Source organism: Ceratina calcarata, unplaced genomic scaffold (genome assembly GCF_001652005.2).
Source record: "Ceratina calcarata isolate Rehan_Ccalc_2016 unplaced genomic scaffold, ASM165200v1 scaffold297.2, whole genome shotgun sequence".
In the NCBI taxonomy this organism is placed as follows: Eukaryota; Metazoa; Arthropoda; class Insecta; order Hymenoptera; family Apidae; genus Ceratina; species Ceratina calcarata.
In genome coordinates, this window is record NW_017152138.1 from 2470922 (window position 1) to 2495835 (window position 24914).

At 46.6% G+C, this 24914-nt stretch overlaps 1 protein-coding gene and 1 long non-coding RNA gene across 5 annotated transcripts; one reads left to right on the forward strand and one right to left on the reverse strand.

Annotated features, from left to right (window-relative positions):
* Window positions 1-1000: 1000 nt before the first annotated feature.
* LOC113464204 (uncharacterized) lies at window positions 1001-6777 on the reverse strand. The gene is made up of 3 exons (XR_003389051.1): window positions 6261-6777; window positions 4025-4355; window positions 1001-1637 (listed from the first exon to the last, which is right to left on the reverse strand). It is a non-coding gene; the product is annotated as an uncharacterized LOC113464204 (long non-coding RNA).
* Window positions 6778-19796: 13019 nt separating this feature from the next.
* On the forward strand, window positions 19797-24604 carry Oli (basic helix-loop-helix family member olig). 4 transcript variants are annotated; one of them, XM_018023209.2, is made up of 6 exons: window positions 19797-20269; window positions 20435-20515; window positions 21832-21964; window positions 22042-22280; window positions 22388-22611; window positions 22676-24604. In XM_018023209.2, the coding sequence occupies exons 2-6, from the start codon at window positions 20511-20513 to the stop codon at window positions 22903-22905; spliced, it is 831 nt and encodes a 276-aa protein (XP_017878698.1). In that variant the 5' UTR covers window positions 19797-20269; window positions 20435-20510; the 3' UTR covers window positions 22906-24604. The 4 variants fall into 4 exon arrangements, with proteins under 4 accessions (XP_017878698.1, XP_026668637.1, XP_017878699.1 ...); XM_018023210.2 differs by lacking the exons at window positions 19797-20269; window positions 20435-20515 and adding an exon at window positions 21113-21585 and having other exon boundaries at window positions 21751-21964; window positions 22676-22876; window positions 22944-24604; XM_026812836.1 differs by lacking the exons at window positions 19797-20269; window positions 20435-20515 and adding an exon at window positions 21112-21585 and having other exon boundaries at window positions 21751-21964; window positions 22060-22280.
* Window positions 24605-24914: the final 310 nt, after the last annotated feature.

Here is a 24914-nt window from a genome sequence, read left to right on the forward strand (position 1 = left end):
AAACCTCGCGGAAAGTTGATAAAAAGTACGAGAGAAAAATTGGTCGAAACGAGACGTGCAGTTTGAGTATCGGATTTGAATAATGGAGGAAGACTGCACGGTGGATCGTCGGAGAAAGAAGAGATAAGAAGAGGACAGGGTAGAAAACGGTAGAGAGAAGTCGGCGGGTACGAAGATGGGAGCAGCACCGAGGCCCGTTGGTATTGGTAACGTGGCACCGTCGCTGAGGTCGCGGCGGTCCACGGGGGGATGCTGCGAGCAGGGATGGGGTTGCCAGGCAACGTACGTCCACCCTTAAACCACTCCGTCCACCTCCTGCCACCCCCATCCCGCCGCTCTCTTTCTCTCTTAACGGCAGCCCGTATTTGCCCGTTCCGCGGATGAAGATTCGGTCGATACAAGCTGCCGTTTTCGTCGTACTCGCTCGGGAATTCCCCAATTTTCATCACCGGGCTGCTGTCTTCAAGCACTTTGCCCGCTCGGCCCGGGCCGCGTTACTCCAGCTCGTGGGACACTTTAAACGACCAAATTGCCAACTGTACGTACATGAGTACTCTCCATGCTCGTTACGCGCCTGATTTGATCGATCAAGGAAGTTTGTCTTTCTTTGGAAAAATAAATGATGAGGTTCAATTACGCGCGCCTGGACGACCGAAACGCGACGCGACGTTGGGAATGATCCAGCGGACAGGGTGAAGGGTCGAATAGACGGGACTGAGCCGATGGCGCGTTATGCGATTTGTACGATCGCACGAGGGTGACGAGGGTTCGAGGGATCTTCTCCCCGTTGGCCGTGTGAAAAATTGTCGGACACGATCCTGCGCCGGATGATGATGGGAAAAGTTCAAGGTTCCTTACCTTACCTGGAGCAATCGGGAGGACGGAGCTCGACAACGAGAGAGAGAGAGAGAGAGAGAGAGAGAAAGAGAGAGAGAACGAAAGAAAATCGTGTGATGGAAAAGTGACTGATTGTGAGAGACGCAATTACAACAAATGCAGGTTAACACGATGTGATTTTTTATTACATATTAAAAAGGACGCATAGTAAATATGTACACAGTAGAAAAGGAGCCATTTCTATTACTATACATAACGTCGTACATGACGTTTTACAGCAACTCAAAACTTGGCTTAAACAAAACAAATTTTAATCATCTACAAAATAACATTCTATAATAATGTATCACTGGAGTATCTACTCACACTACCAAACTCTTGTCTAGCTTGTAAGTTTAATTACAGTAGACAACAATCTAATTTACAAGACAGATATCGTCGGTCTACGTGAATCAAAATCGTGGATGCGTGGAAGTTTCAACTAACTACTGACCTGTCGTTGAAACAGTGAACGAGCGCGAATAGTAAAAACGCCGAAGTCCGTTCCCGGTCCAAGATCGGATGCCGCGAATACGGTTGGGCGAACGTTGTATTTGGCCCGCTCTTGGCATTCACCGCGTGCCTTATGAATTTTGATAAGTTGGCACATGGAGGCCCGCAGTGAACACGAGGAGCACAGACTCACGCATCTTCCTCGTACCAGCTTCCCGACGTCGTCTCACTTGTTCGTCCCTTATTCCTCTTCACGTAATCCATCACCGAGTCTCTAAGCGTTCACTGTTCTCAATTTCTGCTACTCCCTTATTCAACCACACATTAAATCTTTGTAGTACATGTTCAAATAAAAAAAAAAAGAACTAAAAGAACAGTAATAATATTATAAGAATAATAACATCGTAATTAACTTATTCAACATTATAACACTACGATTAATTAATGACTACGTGTATCACCGTTATGCGACGTATTCACGGAGAGTACTATGCGTGATAAAAGCGATCGAGGTAGCTGCGTGTAGATGTACACAGCGAAGAGTATCCCGGCGCGTCACGTTCGACGGGGTCGTCTCGTATTCGATGCGCGAGCGGTGGATGATATACACGTACGCGCAATGGTAGGTACATCGAGAGTACGGAAGCAGGAAGGAGGCAAAAAAGCGAAAACGCATGTGAGCACTCCGCGATGCCCGTCGCAATACGAAGCGAGCTTGATGAGCGTCGAAACTATACTATGGAACGATACCACTCGTTCCATGGACCCACGATCAGGCAGGGGTGGCTAGGGGGTGTGAGGCACCGGAGTAGGGCTGGGTGGGCGCGGGATGAGGTGGGGGATCTGCGGGGGGTTCGTCAGTTCCACCATAACTTATTGCTTATTTCGCGGAGGGTGTACGATCCCGTGATATCCACGTCCACACGGCCGGGGAGCAGCTGACGTTGGGGTTCCATTGTCTGTAGATATTCGCATAATCAAGAACGCCACCCCATTCCGTATTTTTTCTTCTCATACCGTGGAAAGGGACATATGGGATGCTCTAACTAATATCGACGCCGATCCTGATGGATGATCGTCTCGTGTCTGACGCTAAAGCGCGGTTCGACACGGTCGTCGAAATTCGACCGAGAGGCTTTTACGGTTTACAGATCGATTACTCGTTCCGATTGGATTCGTGTTACGTTGATCGGATGAATGAACTTTGCTCGAACATAGAAATCGAGGACGAGATACGAGAACATGGAATCTTTTGTTTGATCGCGATCCCAAGCAGAACGTGGTTTAATAATTCATTTAGAAAAAACCGTTTCATTGATAAAACGTGTCATTGAGAAAGTGTAAGCACAACTTCTGCGAATAGTTGTGTTCGAGTCCTAACTTTCCCCTGTGCTATAACCCCGTGACGAAACTTCTCTCAATAAAAAAAGTCTGTCCAACCCAGACAACATGAAGTCCCTTTAACGAACCCGTTCATCGTCGAGGTGAGAAAGGACGAGATAACCGGCGATGCCGAAGACGATACGAGGAGTGCACGTCATCTCACAACAGAGGGGAGCGTACATAATCTTCGACTGGTGAAGAGGCGACTGGCCGAGTGTCCCAGAGAATGGTTAAGTATAGACGTACTGGTTACAAGGGGGAATTCGCGGACCGAAACTCGTCCGAAAAGAAGCTCGTTGGGAAGGGTGTTACTCGTTTTAAAGGGCGCGTGTCTCGTGCTCGGAAGGGTGTCCGTGTGCGTGCGTGCGTGCGATGCGACGGGGTCCAGCGGCGAGCGAACGACCGCGTGCTCGAAAGCTACAATCGCCCTAAAGGTCGATTCACGTCCGAGGAAGAAAACGTAACGCGGGGTTGGTTTCCGTGGCACACAATGGGCCTCCGTTCATTCCCTCGAAGGGCTGGGACCTCGTCTGCCAGAACTGTGGGTCAGGGTTACCAAAAGGGAGAAGGGGGTCTCATCCATCGATTTAAACTCACCCCGCGCTGCGCCCACCTCTCCCGACCCGGCCACCCTCTTCTAGCGCCCCTTACCCCCGACACGGAGCATCGAGACCGATCTCAGCTTATTAACCCTCGAACGGGACGATCTTCGACGTGGAATTTGTTATAGTATAATGCCGAGTCATTTAAATGCCGGTCGATGCGCGACATCTGCAGCGATGGGCGTCGAGAAAGTGTGATTAATTTTCCAGGAAAGAGATTCTCATATAGAAGCGGCAGAGGAGTAGGGGAAACGAATTTAGGACGATCGATTCTGAAACGATTTTCGAGATCTCAAGAGCCCGACGAAGATGGAGACGAGAAACGACGAACTTATTACCTACTATATTTATAGAGTGTAATACGTGCAAGAAAATTTTGCCTGTCTTCTCATGTCTTGAAAGAATGAGGTCGCCAAACCGAGTGTGGCGAGATTAATTACACAACCGATAAATGTCCAGAACGCGAACAGAATTTTTGGACTATTTATAGTCTCAGAATATTGGAGAACTCTTAACGTTTATGTATTACAATGTACATAGATATCTAGAAGAATAATGAGAATATTGACTCACAGAGTCAGAAGAGCCAGAGGATAAAGCAAAGAGACCGTTGCACCGTATAATTAGATATTCCTAATGACTAAAGATTCATTTTTTAACCGAGGCAAATTTTTCTGGATCAAAACAGAAGGGGAGGAGACGATTCTTACCGTACTGATGCACATAATGTATGAGATGGATCTGCGTTAGCCGAGAGTCGAGAAGCAAAGAGTGGAGAGATAGGAACGTCGAATCGGAATAGCATTGGCGAGAAACAGGATCACTGAATGGGTTTGCTCTCGTGCTTCAGCCCGGCTATCCTTGTGACGTAATCGAGCACGTGCGCTCTGTTTGCGACCTTCTCAGGTGGGGTTGAAAACGTCACGGATACCAATCCTCCCCTGAAGACACGCCCTCTTCATCGATCCTGCTGAACCCTCCTCCATTCATGAGAAACCTTGGTACCGGGCCGACGAACCATGCCATGGTTCTACCTGGTATCTGAAACAAATAAACAATTCTCATCAACGAAACGCGAGAGTCGTGACGACTTCGTCGGGAGGAGAGAGTATGTGGTAGAAGGGGGAAGGCAGTAGAACGTAAAGGGGAATGACATATGTGACAAAGGTGAGGCTGATTTCATATAGAGAAGTGTCTCGGTCCTAGCAGCAGGCCAACAGCTGTATGGTCGTAGGTCAGCAACAGCCGGTTACAAATTCTTTTCTTCCTGGCTCTGATACTAATTCGAAGTTGAATTGGGTGCATAAAAATTGCAATGGAATAGGACTATCATATACAGATATAGAATGAGAATAATCATAATGAGTTTCGAGAATCGAGACAATTTATATAAAATACATATATATAGGGATTAATTTTATATAATTGACGAGGCTAATGGATTAAGTCAAGGAGGTTGAGCATTCTGTATCAGTTGCTAATCGAATCTTGTAACGTATTCAAAGCGTCGCGACGTTATGAGTCGGAACAGTCTCGTCCGATCGGATATAAATAGGAATCCAGCGCGGTCGAGTTCGTCAGCTGATCACATATTGACAATCCGATAAGTTGTACCTATTCGACGGGATTGTTCGATCCACCAGACTAGTTTCGAGCAATTATGGCTGTTGAGACGCCAAATTTATCTTACTATTATTATCTGACTCTCCGATACGTAAGCGAAACTGAATACCCGACTATTCGGAAGAATTGTACATGAGATTGAATACTTTAGTATCAGGATATCAAATAGACGAAAGGGGCATTTAAAATTGAGCTAGTCAGTTGGACGTAAGAGATTTTTTCGTCGCGGGTTCATCGAGGTGTCGATTTCGAGTAGGACGATCGAAAGTCAGTCTCGTGACAGAAAATTACGAAAATGGTAATTAGGCAGCTAGTCGGCGACGTGCCGGTAACGGCTTATTCATACTTCGTAGCCATGGCGATCCTGCACTACTGATAAAACAACAGTACACACCATAATGTACTTACGTGGAATAGGGGAACACCTTGTCTACCGGGTGTCATACAAACCGAGATGTTAAGTCACGTTACGTTGAGTTAAAGTACGAGTATCGTTACGCCACCCCGAGGAGAAGTGCTCGTAAACATTTTTATACTCTTTTAGCAAATGATGAATAACAATCCAGATAAATGAGCTACGTTGCCGAGATATTATGCAACTTATTACAGACGTATACGTATCAGTCGGATACGGATATATGACAAAGATAGATTGGTTTAAAAAGGAGCCGATTGGTAGGGATGCTTTTTTCAGAACGATGTGTCGGGGTCAAAGGAAGCGTTAGTAATGCGGTAACATATGGTTATTTCGTTTAATGCGGATATTTATTTTCTATTGAAATTCGTCATGGACCATATGTCGTCAGACTGAAGCGACTCGCGGATGATGTAACTCTACGTAACCAAAGACCACGGTGGGCGGTATACGCATACACGAAGAATTTTCAAATAACTAAATAAAATAATATTATCAGAGTCTGAGGAATATAATTTCTAATTACTTCTTTTCTCATTTATTATCGACAAATAAAAATGCATCAGCGAAAGGATGCGAGCGACTTAGTTACTGATATTTAAATACCACTAATCAATAATTCCCTCGTTAACAGAAACGAGCTAAATGTCTTAGAAATCTCGAAGCGTATGTAGATGACCCTGAAACTTCGTAAACGTCACTCCCTTCGAGTATACGTAACCTTGAACTAGCCCAGATACCAGTAAGTAAAAAGGAAAATTACGAGATCAAAGATTTTGACGGATCGCTACGAGCAGAATTGATATTGAGAAAAGAATACGCGTGACCGGAAAAGTGTTGAAATCTTTTCCGACCAAGCACTGACCTTGAAATTAATCCATCATGAGATAAGTGCTGAGATGATTTACCTGTGAACGAACTTGATTCACCTCGAATCCGTCAGATCTTCATCCAAACATTCTCTAGATCCTCTTCCATCCTCCTCGACAAATACAGGTCACCGTACCGGATGAGTCGTATTCCCTTGGTCCATCCTCTTCGAAGAAACCGTACTTGTCATCCTCTTCGGGTCCAGTGGACAAATTCCGGATGTTCGAAATCTCCGCGGAATCCCCGTTGGATTCAATACCTCCTACAGTATGGATGAAAGCGTAAAGAGAAGCTGTCCGAACTCGAGAACACCGGTGATTACTTTATCAGGATGCGGCGAGGACGAAGAAGAAGGAGAGAAGGAGATGAAGGGTACAAAAAAGCAGAGGCAACGGCCGAGGCGGACTCAGGTGTATAAGAAAGGAATCGGCGGCGAAAGAATTAGAAGAGGAAGGAGAAGAAGAAGAGGAGGAGGATGACGAGAAAGACGAAGAAGAAGAAGGGGGCGCAGCAGGATGCGCCGTTTTGTGTCAGGACGGTGTTGTTGGTTTGATGGTCGCGGGACCACTGCGCCCTCTCAGTCTTTGCCTACCTAGCCCTGCCCCTCGATATCAACCCCCAATCCCCCTGCTAGTGCCCCAGGGATCGTCTCCCTCCCGCCGAGTTGCCTTCCTCGTTTTAGCCCTCTCCGAATCCCCCACCAAAATCCGGGACTCCGACACAGAGCGTGTTGGTTTCCACCCTAGAACCGCGGATGCCGGCTCTGGAGCCTCCCCCTTCGCGAGTCGATCCCCTCCAGGAGCACGGGAGCATTCTCTGGGCTCGCATCACGGAACAGGCCACCGCCGCGTCGGTGTATCGTCTCTCGCCGTAAACGAACAGGTCTGGTACAACGAGATTTCGCGTTTAGCGCGGTATCCACGGTATTTCGGCTCTTTACCACTTTGGCCACCCCGGCCGGGCCGCCCCGCATACGCCGTTGGCGCAGGACCAGGACCAGGACCAAGCCTCGCGATGCCCGCGATCACACTGATGGCGGTGCCGCTTCCGCTTCTTTGCCGGTGCTCGCGCGTTTATCCGTTCGTCGCCGCGCCGCGCCGCCGCGCCGTTACGCCGTCGCATCACGCTCTGCCCAGATCTCGGAACCGCGCCGTCCGCTCGAGAGGGTGGGAGCGAAGGAGACGCAGGGGGTGGTGATACTGGTGGTGGCTGGTCGACGGCGCGAGCGCGCTTTAACACGCGTCGCGCAAGCGTCACCCAGAAAATCGAGCCCCTGTGGTACCCGCGCGCACACGTTTCTCTCCACCTCTCTTTTCTTCTTTTCACCGATCTACGTCTTCTTTTTCCGATCCTTCGAGCTCGTTCGCTTTCTGCCATTCTATCCGTTTCGGCGATGCACTCTTCTCCCGTCTCTATCTAAAGGAATGCATATAGTACGCTCCTGTTGCCCGTCTTCAAGGGCGTACAACCATCCTCTGCCTCTTCCGTCGAAGCAACCTTCACGGGTAGATCTGGGTCTCTCTATCTTTCTCGTTGCTTCGTTACTCCCTTCCTAATTCCTTCTCTTCTATTCATTCGCTCGTCCCCTCATCCACCTTGCACCGCGTCCGTAACCGTCACGGTAACGTGTTTCCAATTCTCCGTTTCTGCTACGCAGCCTCGCCCTCCCGCTTTTTCCCGCGAACTCCCTCGTCATTCTCCTTTTACCCAGGAGTCATCCAGAGTCGCCCAAAAACAAGAGGGTTCATCCGGTTCAAACTCATTTGGGCGTTTCAAACGTAGCTACTGCATTTAACATGACGCAACAAGGGTAGAACGCGTCTCGGTTAAACATTATTACTAAAAGAGGTCAACAAACTTCAAGTTCAAGCTCTTTTCGGTGTACCCGGCGAGGGATTTACGTCTCGCGGAGGGCGGAAGCCCTTTTACAGGATTATTTCTCGTTGGTGCGAGCGGAAAAAAATTGACTTTGATCTCTCCCTTCCCATCCTCTACTCGCGGAACGGCTCGTTTACGTCGCGCCATTTTCGTTTCTTGCTCTCCGCGGCAACCAACCAGCTGCGTGCTCTCAGCGCGGGCGTGAGCGTGTGCCGCGAGCGTATTACATAGCACGTGCATATTACATCTATTTTAGCAGAGCTCGGCCGAGCCTTTTCCCGTCTGAAAATCCCAACGAGGGTAAGCAGGAAACGAAGGAAAATTAAAATCCGCTCCGCTCGCGAACGCTACGCGGCTGGGTGGCCGATGTCATTCTTATCACCGTGGAAGAACGTCTTTCACAGGCTTGGAGAGAACAAAAGCAATTAAGAAAGGTCAATGCTTGAGAGAAAATGCGAGCGAATTGGTAAACAGGTTTATCATCTGTCCCTGTACTTTTATCAACTCATTTGCTCGACTTGGAGAGATTAAATCTTGCATAAGGGTCAAGCTAATTTTCTTTCGATGATGGAATCGGTATAAGCGTTCTCTTTTCTTTGACGCACCGGTTGCTTGATATCGTCGATTGCACACTCTTTAGTTTTTCTAATAATCATCTCCACCCAGCTACTGGTACCAGCTGAGTCGTCTTTCAATTTTGAAAGTTCTTTTCCTGTAGAGGAAATGAACACTGTCTCTCCTTTGCCGCACTTTCTCTTATAACCACAAATAGCTTCCCTTTTTAATTTTAAAATTTTTCGATCGAGCTTTTCGGTTCTCCATTTTATATTCCCATCAGACGCGTACATCACAATTTATTAACCGGTAGTAGTCCATTAGAGGAAAATTACAAGATTTAATAGCAATCGCCCAGAGAAATTCAGTCATCCACGTACTCGTACATCGACGTGCAGCATCACGAATTTGCGGCCGTATTAGTCCAGCACTACAGTACGCAACTAACGCGTAATTAACATGGTCAGTGTGTAAACCATAGACGCATGTACGTGTTAACGCGCACACGCGCGTTGTACAAATTTCAGTACGTTCGAGAATGATAAAAAAATAATATCCTTCGTGTGTATTTTACAGTGAATACGATGGAAAATGGAAATTTTTCACGAGCTGAGTATTTTTTTTAATTACCGATTGTAATAACGCGTTGCTCGAAATGGTTTCATTTCGAACATTCCCACACATTGCGCCGTCGCACCGCCTTTGGCGCTTGCCTCGTTTGAGGACGTGCGTAAGTAGTATTAGACACTTGTTGGTCAGACAGGAGGACCCGGTTAGGCGGTTACTACTTACTCCGCGCTCTGTGTTCCCGAGGCCTATTTTCTTTGTTCAGCTGTCAAACGTGCAAGGAGATGTCGTCACACGCGGTTACGTTATTAAGACCACGAAATGCCTATTAATCATCTTAGCATGTTTCAACTAAATTATAATAAATGACATAAGATAGATAAAAGAATGTAATAATTTATATCGAATGAATTTTGGTGATGTTTAACATTAATAATTGTTTTCGAAATGTTTGTAACTGTGAAAAGAATTTTTATTAAGATCTCATGGAAAATGGAGGTTGGTCATGTAGCAATGATGGTCTGCACGCCGTCACTGGCGTACGCGCTGGCTCAGTTCCAATCGACTACCACCTATCGTCAAAGGGATTATTTTTTATGTTTGAATTAAATTGCCCTGAGGCAACGAGCGTTATCGACGTTGGCAGAGGTGATGATTGCCATTCTAGATGGGAATTGGCCGACGTTTCGACCAATTTCAAACTTGGATGCATTTTACCAACCATGTTTTGTTTTTACTCAATCATTTCTAAATTCCCATCCATGTATGTTTTACATAATTCCTTTTCGGACAATTTCATTTAAGAAAATACAGAGGTACGAAAACGAAACTGTTTTTTTTTTTTCATCGAGAATAAGGATGTCTGCCAAATTATTAGGAATCGTTAGAAATCAAACGATGCTTGTAATTCGCTCACCGTCGGCGTCGGCGTCAGCGTTGGCGTTGGCGACGCGTCCGATCGTAAAAAACGACGAATGGCTGGTGATCCTCGAGAGCACCCCCGTGACGGAAGCCGGCCAGCAGCGTCGCAAAAACAAAAACACGTGCCTGTCTTCTGTGTGCGTACGCAATCTCTTAACCGGATCTTTTGGGCGAGTGAATGAAGCTGAAGACTGTTGATAGTAGCTACACACGCAGACACACATACACACCGTGGGTCGATAGAATTCGGGCCACGGCCTCGTTGCGAGAGCAGCAGCACCACCGGCACCGGTGGCAGCGGCAGCAGCAGCAGCAGCAGCAGGGCTAGTTTCTCGCGGAAGGGCGGCGAGGGGAATTTCTCGAACGAAGGAAGGGACGGAAACTCGTGGACTGTATGTAGGTGTAGAGTAAACGGAGAAAGGACAGACAGTGAAGTAGAGGGGATCGGAGAGCGACGAATAGATCTGAAGGGAGCATGGGAACAGAGCAGATTGGAAGAGGAAAGAGTATCATATTCTCGATTCTGGCGCGTAACGAAAAGACGCGGAAAACCAAAGAGAAGTACTCATTGGCAGGAAGGGAAGGGAGCGAGAAACGATGGCAGGAAGGAAGGAAGGAAGGAAAAAGGGGAGGGAAAGGTGGAAAAATAGTCCCAGGACTGTGGAGGTAAAACGGGAGAGGGATCGTGGACGATCGTCCAGAGAAAGGGGAGCGGACATGCGAGGCAGGGGTGGGTGGAGATGGTACGAGCCTACGGAAGAGTACTACGGGGCGTCGAATGGAAAAGAGATCAGGTAGAAAAAGAAACAACGGAGAAAAAGGGGTGTACGCGGTAACGGTGTAGGAGATGGCCGGGGTGGAGGTGGAAAATAGCGTAACGGAGGCTGGAAGAAGGAGGAGAAGGAGGTGGGAGCGTTGGTATTTCGAGAGACGGACAGAAGCGAACGAAGTAGAAAGGTGAAGGAAGAGGGACGAGAGGCCCGAGAGAGACCCGGTGTTGTACGGCTGGAACGAGCCAAGTTGGTTGTTGGAGGGGCTGGGGGGAGAAGAGGAAGGCAGCACGAGCCGAAGCCGGAGCCTGAGCCAGTAAATAGGGGGATTGGTAGGGAGAGAGACGCACGCGCGCGCGGGCTGACAAACGGAAGAAAGAGAGCTGGATTCTGGGGTCGCTAGGCAACCCCCATGAGTCACGAGCCGCTCGAGCTGCACCCTCGGTACACCCTTATTGCCTTTCCAATTTTGGCGGTTCCCATGCACCTATTCCCCTGCGCTACGTGGACAACCGATACCAATACGCGATTGTCAAGGGTGCATTCAGAATCGGTCGTTTTCGGTGAATCGATAAAATATTTTACAGCTGAGCCATCGCTTCTTGCCGGTGTTGTTTAAATCATGAATCGCGATTTAAACCTCGTCTAATGCACGCATTCATGTTATAGAGTTTAAGATGATAATAAAAATTAGAGTAACGCACACGTAAATCGAATGGCGTATTTCCGATCGCTCGTTTCCTTCGTCACAGGATTCCCCTGTCACGGGGTCACGGTGCATCCGTCGCGACGCGTCGAGCAACGATCTCGTAGCGAATAGAGAAAGAGCACGCAGGCACGAGGGAGAGCGGCGAGAGGAGACGAGCAGGAAGAGGAGAGAAGGGATCCGCGCAGTCGAGCTCGTTCCGAGGGTGAAAATCCGTCGAGACTACTGGCGTCACACCGTCTAGCTTGATCGGTGTGCGGGACAGCGACCTCCTCCTGATTGGTCACGAGGGAAGATAAAATTTGGGATCAGCTGTAGCTCACCGGAGGCCAGCAACCTCCGGTACAGACGGGAGAAAGCTAGATATGCCCTGTGTGTATCGTTTGGTTTCGGTTTGTGTGGCAAAGAAAAACACACTCGAGGAAATGATGTTTCGCGGTATTTCCTTTTCCTCCTGGCTGTCCGTCCTAGAAATAAACATTACCGAGTTCAATCGTTCTAGTCCACGAACCACCCACTCGATAAAAGTACTCTTTGTCGGTTTTAATTTTTTCATCTCGCGATTAAGCATCGGTTGCAGTAATTTTTAAACATAGAAACTGAATAAATAAACATCGAGCATTCTAATTTCTAACAATAAGTGTTAATAATTTACACAATTTACGTTCTAACCAAGACATTTCCACATAAATTCTACTACTGCTTCTAACAGAAAAAAGTAAGATTTTTTATACGATTTGGTTGCAATTAGCGAGAACGATAAAAATGATTTAAATATTATCTTTTCGCGAAAGAAAGAACCACGCAACGAGAACGAAGAAGCGTGGGTAGGAATGTTTATCGCGTGCTTCTTCGTCAAATCTCGAGGGATGAGAGAGACCGCGAAAAAGAGAAATTACAAGGGCGAAAAAAGATGGTCCCACGTGTTCTACGTACACTAGTATAAATGCGTGCTTAACCGAGGATTCGATTAACATGCTATGATGTATAATATGAATAATGCTGCAACAACGAAGAAAGATGTAACGCGAGTTTTAATGAAATTAAAGGGAAGATTCTGCCCCGGGGCTTCGCTCCGCTTTCCCACCGGTTTATACGAACATTACACAATAGGTGAAAAAAGCAACTGCGAGCAGATTGGAGGACTCGTTTAATTTATTAAATTTCCAGCCTGGAATACGTTTCGCAATCAAAGAACGAACGCCGAACGATTAATAAGAACATAGTTGATCAAAGCGTAGTTGATTAAAAATAAAATTCGTAGAAATAGCCAGTTGCCGATATCGTCCGTATCAATTTCTATCCTCCAGCTCGCGCGTGCCTGGAATCCAATAATTTAATTCACCGCTCGAACAAAACATCCTTGACAATTCCACGTGTCCCGTGGCATAGAACATACCCTTTTTTTCATTGTCGATATCGTTTCAACGCTATTGGAGCCCGGATTTAATTAAACTACCAGGATGTCTAACAAAAAATAAAGGGACATTACATGAGTAGCGAAGGGACAAGAAACTGTATATCGAAAGAAGAATAATCGATGATACGCGTACGAGAAGCAAAGAAAAGTAAAGAGGGAACATAGGAAGGGTCCATGAAGGGGGGCGTCGGAGCCCTTTGCCCCTTTCGCGCCCATCCATCGATCGATAACGCGATCCGGCGAAGGGTGCACCGAACGAATCGCAGAAATAAGGGCTCCTCTCTCTTTCTCTCTCTCTCTCTCTCCTCATCCTCCCGCCCCTTTTATCCGCGTCTTCCCTCCTCTCTCCCTCGATACCGCGTTCATCTTCGCGACTCCACCCTCACCTGCTCACCGAAACGAAGGTAGGCGGTAGGTATAGGTAGACTAGCCCAGCCGGCAAGGTTACTCACTTTCCCTATGCGTACTACCGCCGGCTGCGTGAGTATTTGCCCGCTGCACGAACTCCTATCTACGCGCACAACCCGGACCACATGGCTCGTCTGGTTCTTATGCGTGCACCCTCGTCCACGTAACGTTACGCGGTTCAGGACGATTGTGGACGTAAGAACGGGTGAGTGTAAAGATGCTCACACGAACGAGACACGTACAGAGGATGCCGGGCCGAATGTCGTCGGTGAGGGTGATGGTATCGAAGGTGGTAGTGATGGTAGCGGTGGTAGTAGCGGTCGTAGTGGTGGTGGGTAAAGCGAGTATAGTGGTGGCGATATCCATAGAGGGGTTGCAGATCGATGGAGCAGTGATGTCGCGGGGAGCGGGAAGCTGCGTCTCCATGGTGACCGCCAACGGACCCGGCAGCTCTCTGGTCTGGTGTACGGTCCGACCAGCGGGCTTGAAATTTTATTAAATTTCATTTGTGTCCTTCTCCTCGGTCCTCTGTTTCCCTCGCGCTCGCTGTCACTGTCCCTGTCCCCGTCCGATCGTGCCCTTTGTCCTTGTTCCACCTGAACGGTCACCGCCTACCCTCGACCCTCCGTCGCTCCCTTCGCGCTGCTCCTCTTTTTATTTTCGGCACTTTTACGCGACCGAGGAAAGGAACGTCGGGTTTCGCCGCCTCTTGTAAAAAGGCCCGAATAAAAATGACACAACGCTGACCCGTCGCGTAGCCTCGAAGGGACGGCGAATCGGCCTCTGCCGTAGAATGTTTCCACATTTTTTTTCGGAACAACTCTGGAATACGTGGCGAAGGGAGAGGTCGATGTACATACCTAGTTAGCGAAATTTTATCGAGAATCGTTATACGGAATATCGGAGCGAGTCGCGCGATACCGAGAGGCTCCGATTAAAAGTCTCGAGCGATTTTTCTGGTTTCCATTCTCCGATCGATCTCCCACGCTTCGCAGAACATTTTTCTATCTCCGTTTCCCGTCTATTCTCGTGGCTCCTCCTCAGGAGGACACTTCTCAGAGCGACGAATCGCGGAACGATACAAGGGATCGCGATTAGCTTTTGATCCCGCGACGTTGGCCGCCATTATTTCTCCCTTTGACACTTTCCCGGAGGCGATGGCCACCGCTCCGCTCGCATGAGAGAAGGAACCGGGCTAACCATACGAGACTCAGAGAAAGAGAGAGAAACAAATTCTCAGTTAATCTTTCTGCTCTTCGTTAATCTTCGGGTCGACCGAGGAAAGTTCTTTTTTGGCACCCAGACCTTTTCTATCCCCTCATGTCGTTGGATATACGAGCGAAATGATGTAGAGGGTGTCCCCATGTGTTTTCCTCCGTAAACTCGCGGAGGAGTTACGCGCGATTATTGTGGTTTATCATTTTGCCAACCCCCTGTTCTTATCGTGTTATTCTACTATGTATATTCGTATCAGATATTTAATTCAGCGAGTACACACAGCGTTCGTCAACTGAAAGACATAAATTAATTAAAGTTAGTTTAATGTGGCTCTGATCGATGAAGATTGGGGTTTCGATTTCACGCGCTCATGATTCTGCCTAAGTTTGCGTGGGAAAGCGGGGTTGTGCATCAACGAGCGTTACCTCCTGCATTTTCGGCTCGGAATCACCCATTAAGCTGCTCAACATCCCTAAGGATTCTCTCATTTCCTTTCCGCCTTAACCGTCTCCTACAGGTATATATATTTATACACTTTTTTCATTGAATTAATTTACCTCATCTAGTTTCATTTAATAGTAAATATACGAAGTACGGTCGCTATAAAATTATGCGAGGCAGACGAGTGAAAGCCGAACCAGTCGCTCCTCGATACCATCTCGTTCGAACTCTTCTACCCTCTTGTACCTACCTAGCGTCAATTTAATTAAGTTGAAAATTTCGCGAGTTCAATTCCGCTCGACGGAAAAAGAGCGACCGGAGAAGTTGGCGAATCGATGAACGGTCTCTCACGTCGACGCGACGTAGGTACTACCTCGTGCTCGTTTATCGTTGCTTTCCTCCTTCTTTTTTAATTCCGCGCAAGGTGAACAAGTTCACCGATGACTCAGAGAGATAAAACAGGAGAGAATAGAGCGGGAGCACCGAGTGATTTACATCGGCCGGCCGCAGCTTTTCCCGGTATAAAACCGAGGCGATCACGCGCCGATTGAATTTGTTCATCCGCCCGTGTTCTCGACCCTCGAATAGTCCGATAGTCACGCCAAGGACAGCATTACGAACAACCAAGCGAGCCATCCGCCAGCCATGTCTGCAATTTATATGATTCGACGTCTACTGGAACGCATGAAACCCGCGAGCTGCCGGAACAACTTCAAATAACCCACGAGAGCTTTCGCGACGAGTGTCTTTGTTTCGAAAATAATAAATCTTGCTCGAGTGACATTTTCAAATATAACGATCCCGGTACCCAATGCTTTTCCATGAAAACGTTGCTACTTTGAAAAAAAAAAATTGTTCGTTCGGAGATATTGAAAGGGATTAATCGTGAACGCTCTCGTTCCGAATGGAGATTATTCAAATTTGTTTCAATTTGATGCTGCCTGATATCGATCGCTCGCGTGCGGAATCGTGTCGAGGGTGCTCGTATCGTCGGCATTCGGAAATCGTGGTCAGGAATTTCGCTTCGATCACGATCATCGTGGCCGAGATAGCTAGGTATTCACATACGTACAATCTGCGTGGATAGGCATATATGAGCATGTGTCGATGTAAAAGTTTCCAAATACGATTAGAACAAGAGCGAAGAAATAGAAAATGAATGATTCTGTAATTAACCGCGTCTCGTCGGCGGGCTTGGCGACTGGCGATTGTTTTCGAGGATGACCCGCCGAAAACGGCGCGATAATTTTTGCGATCACTGCACCGAAAGCCGAAAACCCGCGGACCGGACAGGGATCGCTTCGATGGAGAACGACCCGACCGACGACGGATAGAAATAAACAGAGACGGGGAGAAGAAGAGCGAGATGGAAGGTCGAGTCACAAGCCCCGAAAGGGAGAAGCGAGTACGTTCGGCAAATAAAAGAGAGAGAGGGAACGATAGGAAGTAGCGGCAGCCAGGGACAGGGGATGATTGGACGAGGACCGAGCAGACGGTGAAACAAAGAGGAGAAGAGCCGGAGGGTAATCGAGAAACCAAGCGAGGGAGATGGAGAAGAATGGTCGGCGACGAGAGAGAGAGACGGAGAAGGTCGAGGGAGCAGCGGGAGAGGATCAGCGGTATGAGCAGGTACGAGACGGAAGAGAACGCGGGATGAGAGCAGAGAGAAGGGGATAGAGTCGGTTGCCAGTAGGGGGGTGGGTGACGAGGGGGTGTGTTTGGTCCGGGAATTCACGGTGATGCTGTATTGATCCGAGTGCACGAGCGGAGCTAAAGTAAGCCGAGGCTGACGGAGCGTTGCCTTGGCAACCTCCTCCCTCATCCCTCAGGACTTTCCATCGGTCGGGCCTCGCACCGAAAACCACCCCCGAACGAGCCCGAACATTCCACCGTGGCTCTCTCTACTCTCTCGCGCTCAACCACCTCCCCGTGTCGATCCTTCGCGTTCCATCTCCCTCTCTTTCTATCTGTCCTCACCAGGTCGATCTATAGGTGTTAAACGAACGCCCGGTTCCTCCTCGTATTCCTGTATACGCTGAATCTCGTTGCATGTGGACAGCAAGGTTTGTATGTTGCATACTATGGTGTACTATGTTGCACTATAAGTAGTACATGGGTAATGGTGTACATGGGCGTACGTGGAAAATCCTTTTTTCGTGAAACCCGCACGTAGGATCGCTTCGTACGGGATCTTGGACGCGTACTGTTTCTTTGGCCACCGCGGAAATAATCTCGACGGTCTATCGATGTTGCCCGCCCTCGATCGAGTTTAATTCTGCGTTGTTGCTCGACGGATGCTCGCCTCCGCATTACTTCCAACTGTTGTTGCTTTCACGAATCGGGAAACAATTCTCCATACTCGGGATGGAACGTAATCTAGTATAGTTGTGGGCTCTGTTATCCAGTTATCTAGTAAGTTCAAGTACATTTCCATAGATCGGTAGCTATGGAATCCTACTCGAGAGAAATTTCGATAGCGACCTTTTATACACGGATCATTGATAACGTATACGTTCGACAATAATTTATTGCAATTTGATGAATTAGGCAAATTAAAAATTTTTATGTAATTAATCGGGAATTACGCCATCAGCCAATTTGTTTGAATTATCGTTGCGAGATAAGTGGCTGTTAGTCATATTCCGAATTTCGACTGACCAAAATTCGAGGACCTCTTCCCTCGAACGAATCGTTTACGACAGAGTATACTCGACCCAGAAAAATTCTGTATTTATTTCGCCACATGAGTAGAAAAGATGCTACGTACAATTCATCGATTCTCGTGGCTCAAAGTTAAATTATATTCTTACTCACAAGATCACTGATCAATCGATATAAAAAATTGAACTGTTTTCTATGAACTCTTAGTATTCGAGCAACAACCTCTACGTGGCGGACAATCTTTAGGCAAGTATTCGAAGGATGATAAATACGAAGTGCTCTCTCTTTTTATTTATCTACTTTCCCATCGATCTGTCTCTATCTCTCTGTGGGATTGCATTATATGAATCTCATCCACGTGAAATGTTTTCTGGTCTCATGGATCTATTTTACATAGGTATGGTCCTGAGCCAAGCATGAGCTAGCTGGATTCCCCCGACACTTTGAAATTCTGGTTGCATTCGCGTAACAAATTTCCTTTTCTCCTGACACGGACAAGCGCGAGGGTATACGTGCACCTACATACCTACTGTGTTTCTTACCTCACCGTGCGATATTTTTTCGCGAACTAAGAAACCATTCCATTTGGCGACCATTGAAAGAAAATAATTGACCATAGAGAAATATGTATTAAATTCCGGGCTTTAAATTAATTACAAACTAACAATAGTATGAAAAAACAAATATTCTGAACGCGGTTTTAAACGAGAACGTTTATACGTGAAAATCGACGAAAATCCTTGCCGCCCACGGCTGTATGCGTATATATAGTCTCGCTTCGTTTCCCCGGGTATTAATTAAAACGAGTACAAACGAGCAAAAGAGAGGAGGGGTCGCGGAGGGCAGGGGAAGACAAAAAAACATTTTACGGGACGGTGAAAAATTTCCATTGTCCGGGGCAAAGACGAGTCGAACGCCGGCGATACATAGTTTTCATCGAACGTGTTCGTTGCGAATGACAACCCCCGCCCTCTTCGTGTCGTGTTCACGACAGATGCAGCGAACAATGCGCGGTCCGACGCGTGTGTGCGCGCCGCGTAGTCGGTTTTGATTTCGGCGTTATACGTCGAATTATGCCCACGGTCAGGTATACCCAACGCACGGCAAAGAGTGTGTCAGCCGTCGTTATTTCATACCGCACACCGAGGTCCCGGATCACCCCGCTTCTCCCTGGTTCGCAAAATTGATCTGCAACGTTACACGCGCGAGACCGTCGTCCCGCTCGCGTCGGGACACTCCACCCTGCATTTCCGTTGCTCACCCCGGGCCATTTTATGAAATTTTCTCTGCACCCTTTTTTTTCATCCGCTCCCAACCCCTTCCCCCCCTTTTTTTTATCGATTTCCATGTTTTACGAATTGCTGGCTGTTCGAGATAAATTGGAGATGAAACCGCGTAGCTTGTTTGAAAAAATAAATAATACATTCATTTTACACTAAACAATTTCCCGCCGGTACTAAAGAGGGAACAAAATGTAGGATATATAGGAAATTAATGATGCAATATTATACTACATAATATTATACTACAATAATATTATACTACATAATAAAGGAAATTAATGATGCAATATTATACTACAATGGTTACGGAAGAAGCTACGTCCACTTTTTCCGATATACGCTGTACCACCGCGAAGGGCAAACAAAATTCTAAACGGGAACTAGGAAATAGGAACAGCGTTGACGCTATGAAATTAAGCCACCCCTCGAAGAAAGAAAAGTACTCCAGTCACGAATGGGACAAAAAAGCCGCATCGTGCACTCGCTTGAACCCTGAGGACGATCCCTTCTCGTGGCATCTGGGCCTGGGCATCGAGATATCGACCTATCTGGAACGGATGGTAAGGTGCAAGGGTGGTAAGCAACCCCTATAACTTGGCTGATCGTTCGCCAGGGTTCGCCAGCCGTTGGTCCAGGTCAGCATCCCTTGTTCGACGCGGCGTCCTGTCGGGAACGTTTCGAACTACATTTAGGGTTGCAATGGATGCGCACTGCCTGCGCTGCGCAGGCTGCTCGCAAACAATAGATGCGGTAAGTAGAATCTACGCGAGGTCCGCGCGCGCGCGCGTATACGTGCGAGTGGATGGGCGACTAATTTTATTAAACACGAATGTGTCGAATCGAGTGATGAAAGAAGAAACGCTGATAGACGATAGCGTGGCACGTGGAAAACGCTTGAATGATAAATAAATTGACAGGGGGTGAATGATCTCACAGTGCCAGCTTGCGAAGCCAGACGAAGCAACTGGCGTGCAGCCGCGAAACCATTCGTTTAACATGGCTATAATTGGCGTCGCTCGAGGCAAACGACAGATAAAGTGATTTTACTGACGAGAAGAAGAACCAGGATAATTTTCTCGTGATCGAAGGAGAGGATTTACATTCTTGGGGACGTGGGATGGCCAGCTACGTGGTGGTGCGCAAAAAATTTTGCTGATCCTCGGTGCATTCGGAGGGATCCTGCGCTGTGCACGACCGGCAGCGGAAAGAAAATTTGTCGGTAAGGGGTTGTTGCGGTTACTATTGATTGTGTTATGCTCGTCGATGATACGGTTCACTCGATACACTGCGTTACACATATACGAACACGCGTAAACGATGATAACCGATCGGTCCATGTTTTCACGTTCACGAAATAACCGCGTATTTGTTGAATGCGAACAAGGCACCAGTAGGAACTTTGAATTCGAGCGAAGATAAGAGAAAACGAGGTACTCGACCGGGCTCGTTCAAGTCGGGAGATGAGGTTCTAAACAATTTCCCGCCGGTACTAAAGAGGGAACAAAATGTAGGATATATAGGAAATTAATGATGCAATATTATACTACATAATATTATACTACAATAATATTATACTACATAATAAAGGAAATTAATGATGCAATATTATACTACAATGGTTACGGAAGAAGCTACGTCCACTTTTTCCGATATACGCTGTACCACCGCGAAGGGCAAACAAAATTCTAAACGGGAACTAGGAAATAGGAACAGCGTTGACGCTATGAAATTAAGCCACCCCTCGAAGAAAGAAAAGTACTCCAGTCACGAATGGGACAAAAAAGCCGCATCGTGCACTCGCTTGAACCCTGAGGACGATCCCTTCTCGTGGCATCTGGGCCTGGGCATCGAGATATCGACCTATCTGGAACGGATGGTAAGGTGCAAGGGTGGTAAGCAACCCCTATAACTTGGCTGATCGTTCGCCAGGGTTCGCCAGCCGTTGGTCCAGGTCAGCATCCCTTGTTCGACGCGGCGTCCTGTCGGGAACGTTTCGAACTACATTTAGGGTTGCAATGGATGCGCACTGCCTGCGCTGCGCAGGCTGCTCGCAAACAATAGATGCGGTAAGTAGAATCTACGCGAGGTCCGCGCGCGCGCGCGTATACGTGCGAGTGGATGGGCGACTAATTTTATTAAACACGAATGTGTCGAATCGAGTGATGAAAGAAGAAACGCTGATAGACGATAGCGTGGCACGTGGAAAACGCTTGAATGATAAATAAATTGACAGGGGGTGAATGATCTCACAGTGCCAGCTTGCGAAGCCAGACGAAGCAACTGGCGTGCAGCCGCGAAACCATTCGTTTAACATGGCTATAATTGGCGTCGCTCGAGGCAAACGACAGATAAAGTGATTTTACTGACGAGAAGAAGAACCAGGATAATTTTCTCGTGATCGAAGGAGAGGATTTACATTCTTGGGGACGTGGGATGGCCAGCTACGTGGTGGTGCGCAAAAAATTTTGCTGATCCTCGGTGCATTCGGAGGGATCCTGCGCTGTGCACGACCGGCAGCGGAAAGAAAATTTGTCGGTAAGGGGTTGTTGCGGTTACTATTGATTGTGTTATGCTCGTCGATGATACGGTTCACTCGATACACTGCGTTACACATATACGAACACGCGTAAACGATGATAACCGATCGGTCCATGTTTTCACGTTCACGAAATAACCGCGTATTTGTTGAATGCGAACAAGGCACCAGTAGGAACTTTGAATTCGAGCGAAGATAAGAGAAAACGAGGTACTCGACCGGGCTCGTTCAAGTCGGGAGATGAGGTCTTACGACGGTGAGAGCAGCTCTACAGAGGATGACGATAGGAGAGAGGGCCTTCCTGAGGCGCACCTGCAACAAGGATCTTGGCAGCGTTCGACTTCGCATCCCACATGGGCTTGGGAACATCGCACAGCCGTACGTATTAATCACAGTACTTGAAAATTATTGTAATACATTTTGTAAGTGAATTAATTTTTCCTCTCGTATCTCAGCATCCTTTACCACCACAGTCCACAGCGTCGCTCGAGTCCATGTACCCTGTTCCGGGAGCGTCTCACGCTAGCGTTTCCGCTCCTCCAGCTGGTTATTCGTCCGAGCATCCTCAAAGCGCACCTGGAAGGAGAACTCCTTTGGGCGCAGTTGGCCTGGGCGGCTTTTATTTCCAGCACCAGCCACAACCGCACGCTTCGTCCAGCGGTCTGTCCGACGAGAACAGGCCGGATCAAGAGAGGTAAAGCACGAGAAAGAAAAGTAAACTCGACTCAATATGCATATCGTATAATTCGCAAACCATATAATTATATTGTTATCACATCGTTCGCACGTTGGCAATGATAGGCCAGGAGCATCGAGACTGAACTGTCCGCCAAAGTCGAAAACCACTCGTCAGGGGAAAAGTATGCGATTAAATATAAATGCAAGAGAACGCAGAAGAATGCATGATTTAAATGATGCTCTCGATGAGCTTCGATCCGTCATCCCTTACGCTCATAGTCCGTCCGTGAGAAAACTATCTAAGATCGCCACCCTCCTCTTGGCGAAAAATTACATTCTCATGCAAGGTAAACGTATGTAATGTGAATTCAATATTGTCATCTGTTGTTAATTGCTCGTTTTACCTCACAGGAAACGCTTTGGAGGAACTGAAAAGAGTAATAGCGGTTCTGCAGTCACCTCACGCTCACACCACTGCTTTGCCACCGACACCTGTCTCGTATGATTTGCTGCACGGGTTTCCAGGCAAATTGTTCCAAGGTGTGCCAGATATGCCGGGACTTCCGACCACCGATCCTCAGAGCGTCACTGCGGGCGGTCCTCCTACTGACGGTACAGTTGCCAGCGGAGAATCCAATTAAAGCATCTTTTTTCTTTAATCGACGAATGTGTAACGCAGGTAGGATCAAAGGTTGGATCGGGAAGTGAGAGGAGTCAGGGATATCTAAAGACTTCTTATTCCTAATAGGACGGAATTAGTAATAAGTACTACTTTTAGCATTGATAACGATTTTGATGAATATATCGCGGAAGTATTCGGTGACACGCAACACGATTAATCTTCCAGGAATCGAACATCACATTTTACCATTAAGACTGTATACACACATACATACAAACATACATACATACATACACGTACAATACATACATATATGAACACCAGAACGCACGATGCGACGTATTATTACGCGATGAAAGTATTACTATAAACAATTTGCGAACGAGTGTAACGAGTTCGATAAACGTGAAGTCAATATTAGTCCATATGGTTGATGATCCTAAGATGAAAGTTTATGAAAGTACGATACTAGTAATTAAGAGTATAATCATTCAAAGTCGGTAAGATTTACCGAGAAGAGCAATAACTGACAGCATATTTCTGTCTCTGGTGAACGAAGGTCGATCCTCAAGACAAGAATAAATGATCTATCTCAATGAATTTTATTTTTACTTTTATATTATTCTTTGTCTCACATTTTCAAGCGTCAGACATTAACAATGTACACGTAACTGCCAGAGAGAGAAATGATGTAAGGATGAGGAACGAAACTTCCAAATCCCGTCCCGCAACGCGATAGTCAATATAGCATGTGATACATGTCGAGATAATTACTATATAATATATTCTAGTCATACACGCGTACAGATCATAAATATTCATATACATATTATATATACAATATATAGAAATATATATATATATATATATATTTAATAACTCGAATCGAGCTATCGATCATACAACTTATTTATATACACATAAGGCGTTTATATAATAAGAATTTACTACGATGTGCCAAGGATACATCCATTCTTTCTCCGTGGGTCTAACAGAACGGTTCTAAACGAAGGGACGAAATTGTTCAGGTATAATTAGTTAGAATTTATGTACTTAGGAATATTTCGCCCTTCGATAAGTCCAGGTGAAAACCATGTGAAAGATTTAACAACGCCGTTACAATGGCAAGCAATAACGATTATTATATTATATGTACGTATAAAATTCCTAGTGACGGTGATAATATTAAACAACAATAAAGGCGTGGCGGTATAACGCTAACGAGGAGAACAAGCGAACATGTTTGTTCTAGAGTGTAGATATCATTGTTTAGTGCTCGAATAAAATCTATTTAAGAAAGTTATGAGCCGACCGAACGATCGATACACCGATAACGTTAATTTAGTATAGGGTAGCATATTTAATTATTTATTACGTGAAATTTAACTTTTAATCTATTATTTTTAAATATATAACATACAAGTCAACCGGTGTAAAAAGGAGTTGCATGTAATGCTAAATCTCAGTCATAAGTGAATAGCTTTTGATTCCTAGTAATTAGAATATTCTGTAAATTAATTATAAACGACTGAAAAAAGATAATTAAAATTGTATATAAAATAATTCGTCTGCTACGCGCTCGATTAATTGTAAATTCGATTCGATTATAATATTCGTTCAAAATCCTTTGTCGTTTCGTTACAAAGTACAGATCTTGATATGTAGAATTGTGAGGAAATAAAAACTGCGTATCGCAGGGTATTAAAAATAGAATGAAATCAAAAGTCTTCTAATCGAATTCGTATTTGAGAGTAACATCTGGACGCGAGCGAGTATGAAAGTGAAAGAAAGGGCCGGCAAGTGGCGCCATCATGGCCGCCACTTATATATCGTTAGCGGAGCATTCACTCGCTCGTCTTCCGTCCTTCTGGGTACTTCTGGGAGGAAGGATCTTATACACCGTATGTGCCTGATTCGATAAGGTTTACCGAGGTTTACTGTGTTGGTGCCTCGTCGGTGGCTTCAAGATGGCCTGCAGGCTGCTGCTGCGCGGTATGGTGTGATCGTTTGATTCACGGTGCTTGTGCT

Excerpts from the sequence above, each read along its gene's own strand:
- Oli (XM_018023209.2), top strand. Across the intron at positions 21,965-22,041 it reads CTTGGGAACATCGCACAGCC|CATCCTTTACCACCACAGTC; the intron begins GTACGTATTAAT and ends CTCGTATCTCAG. Across the intron at positions 22,612-22,675 it reads AAATTACATTCTCATGCAAG|GAAACGCTTTGGAGGAACTG; the intron begins GTAAACGTATGT and ends TTTACCTCACAG.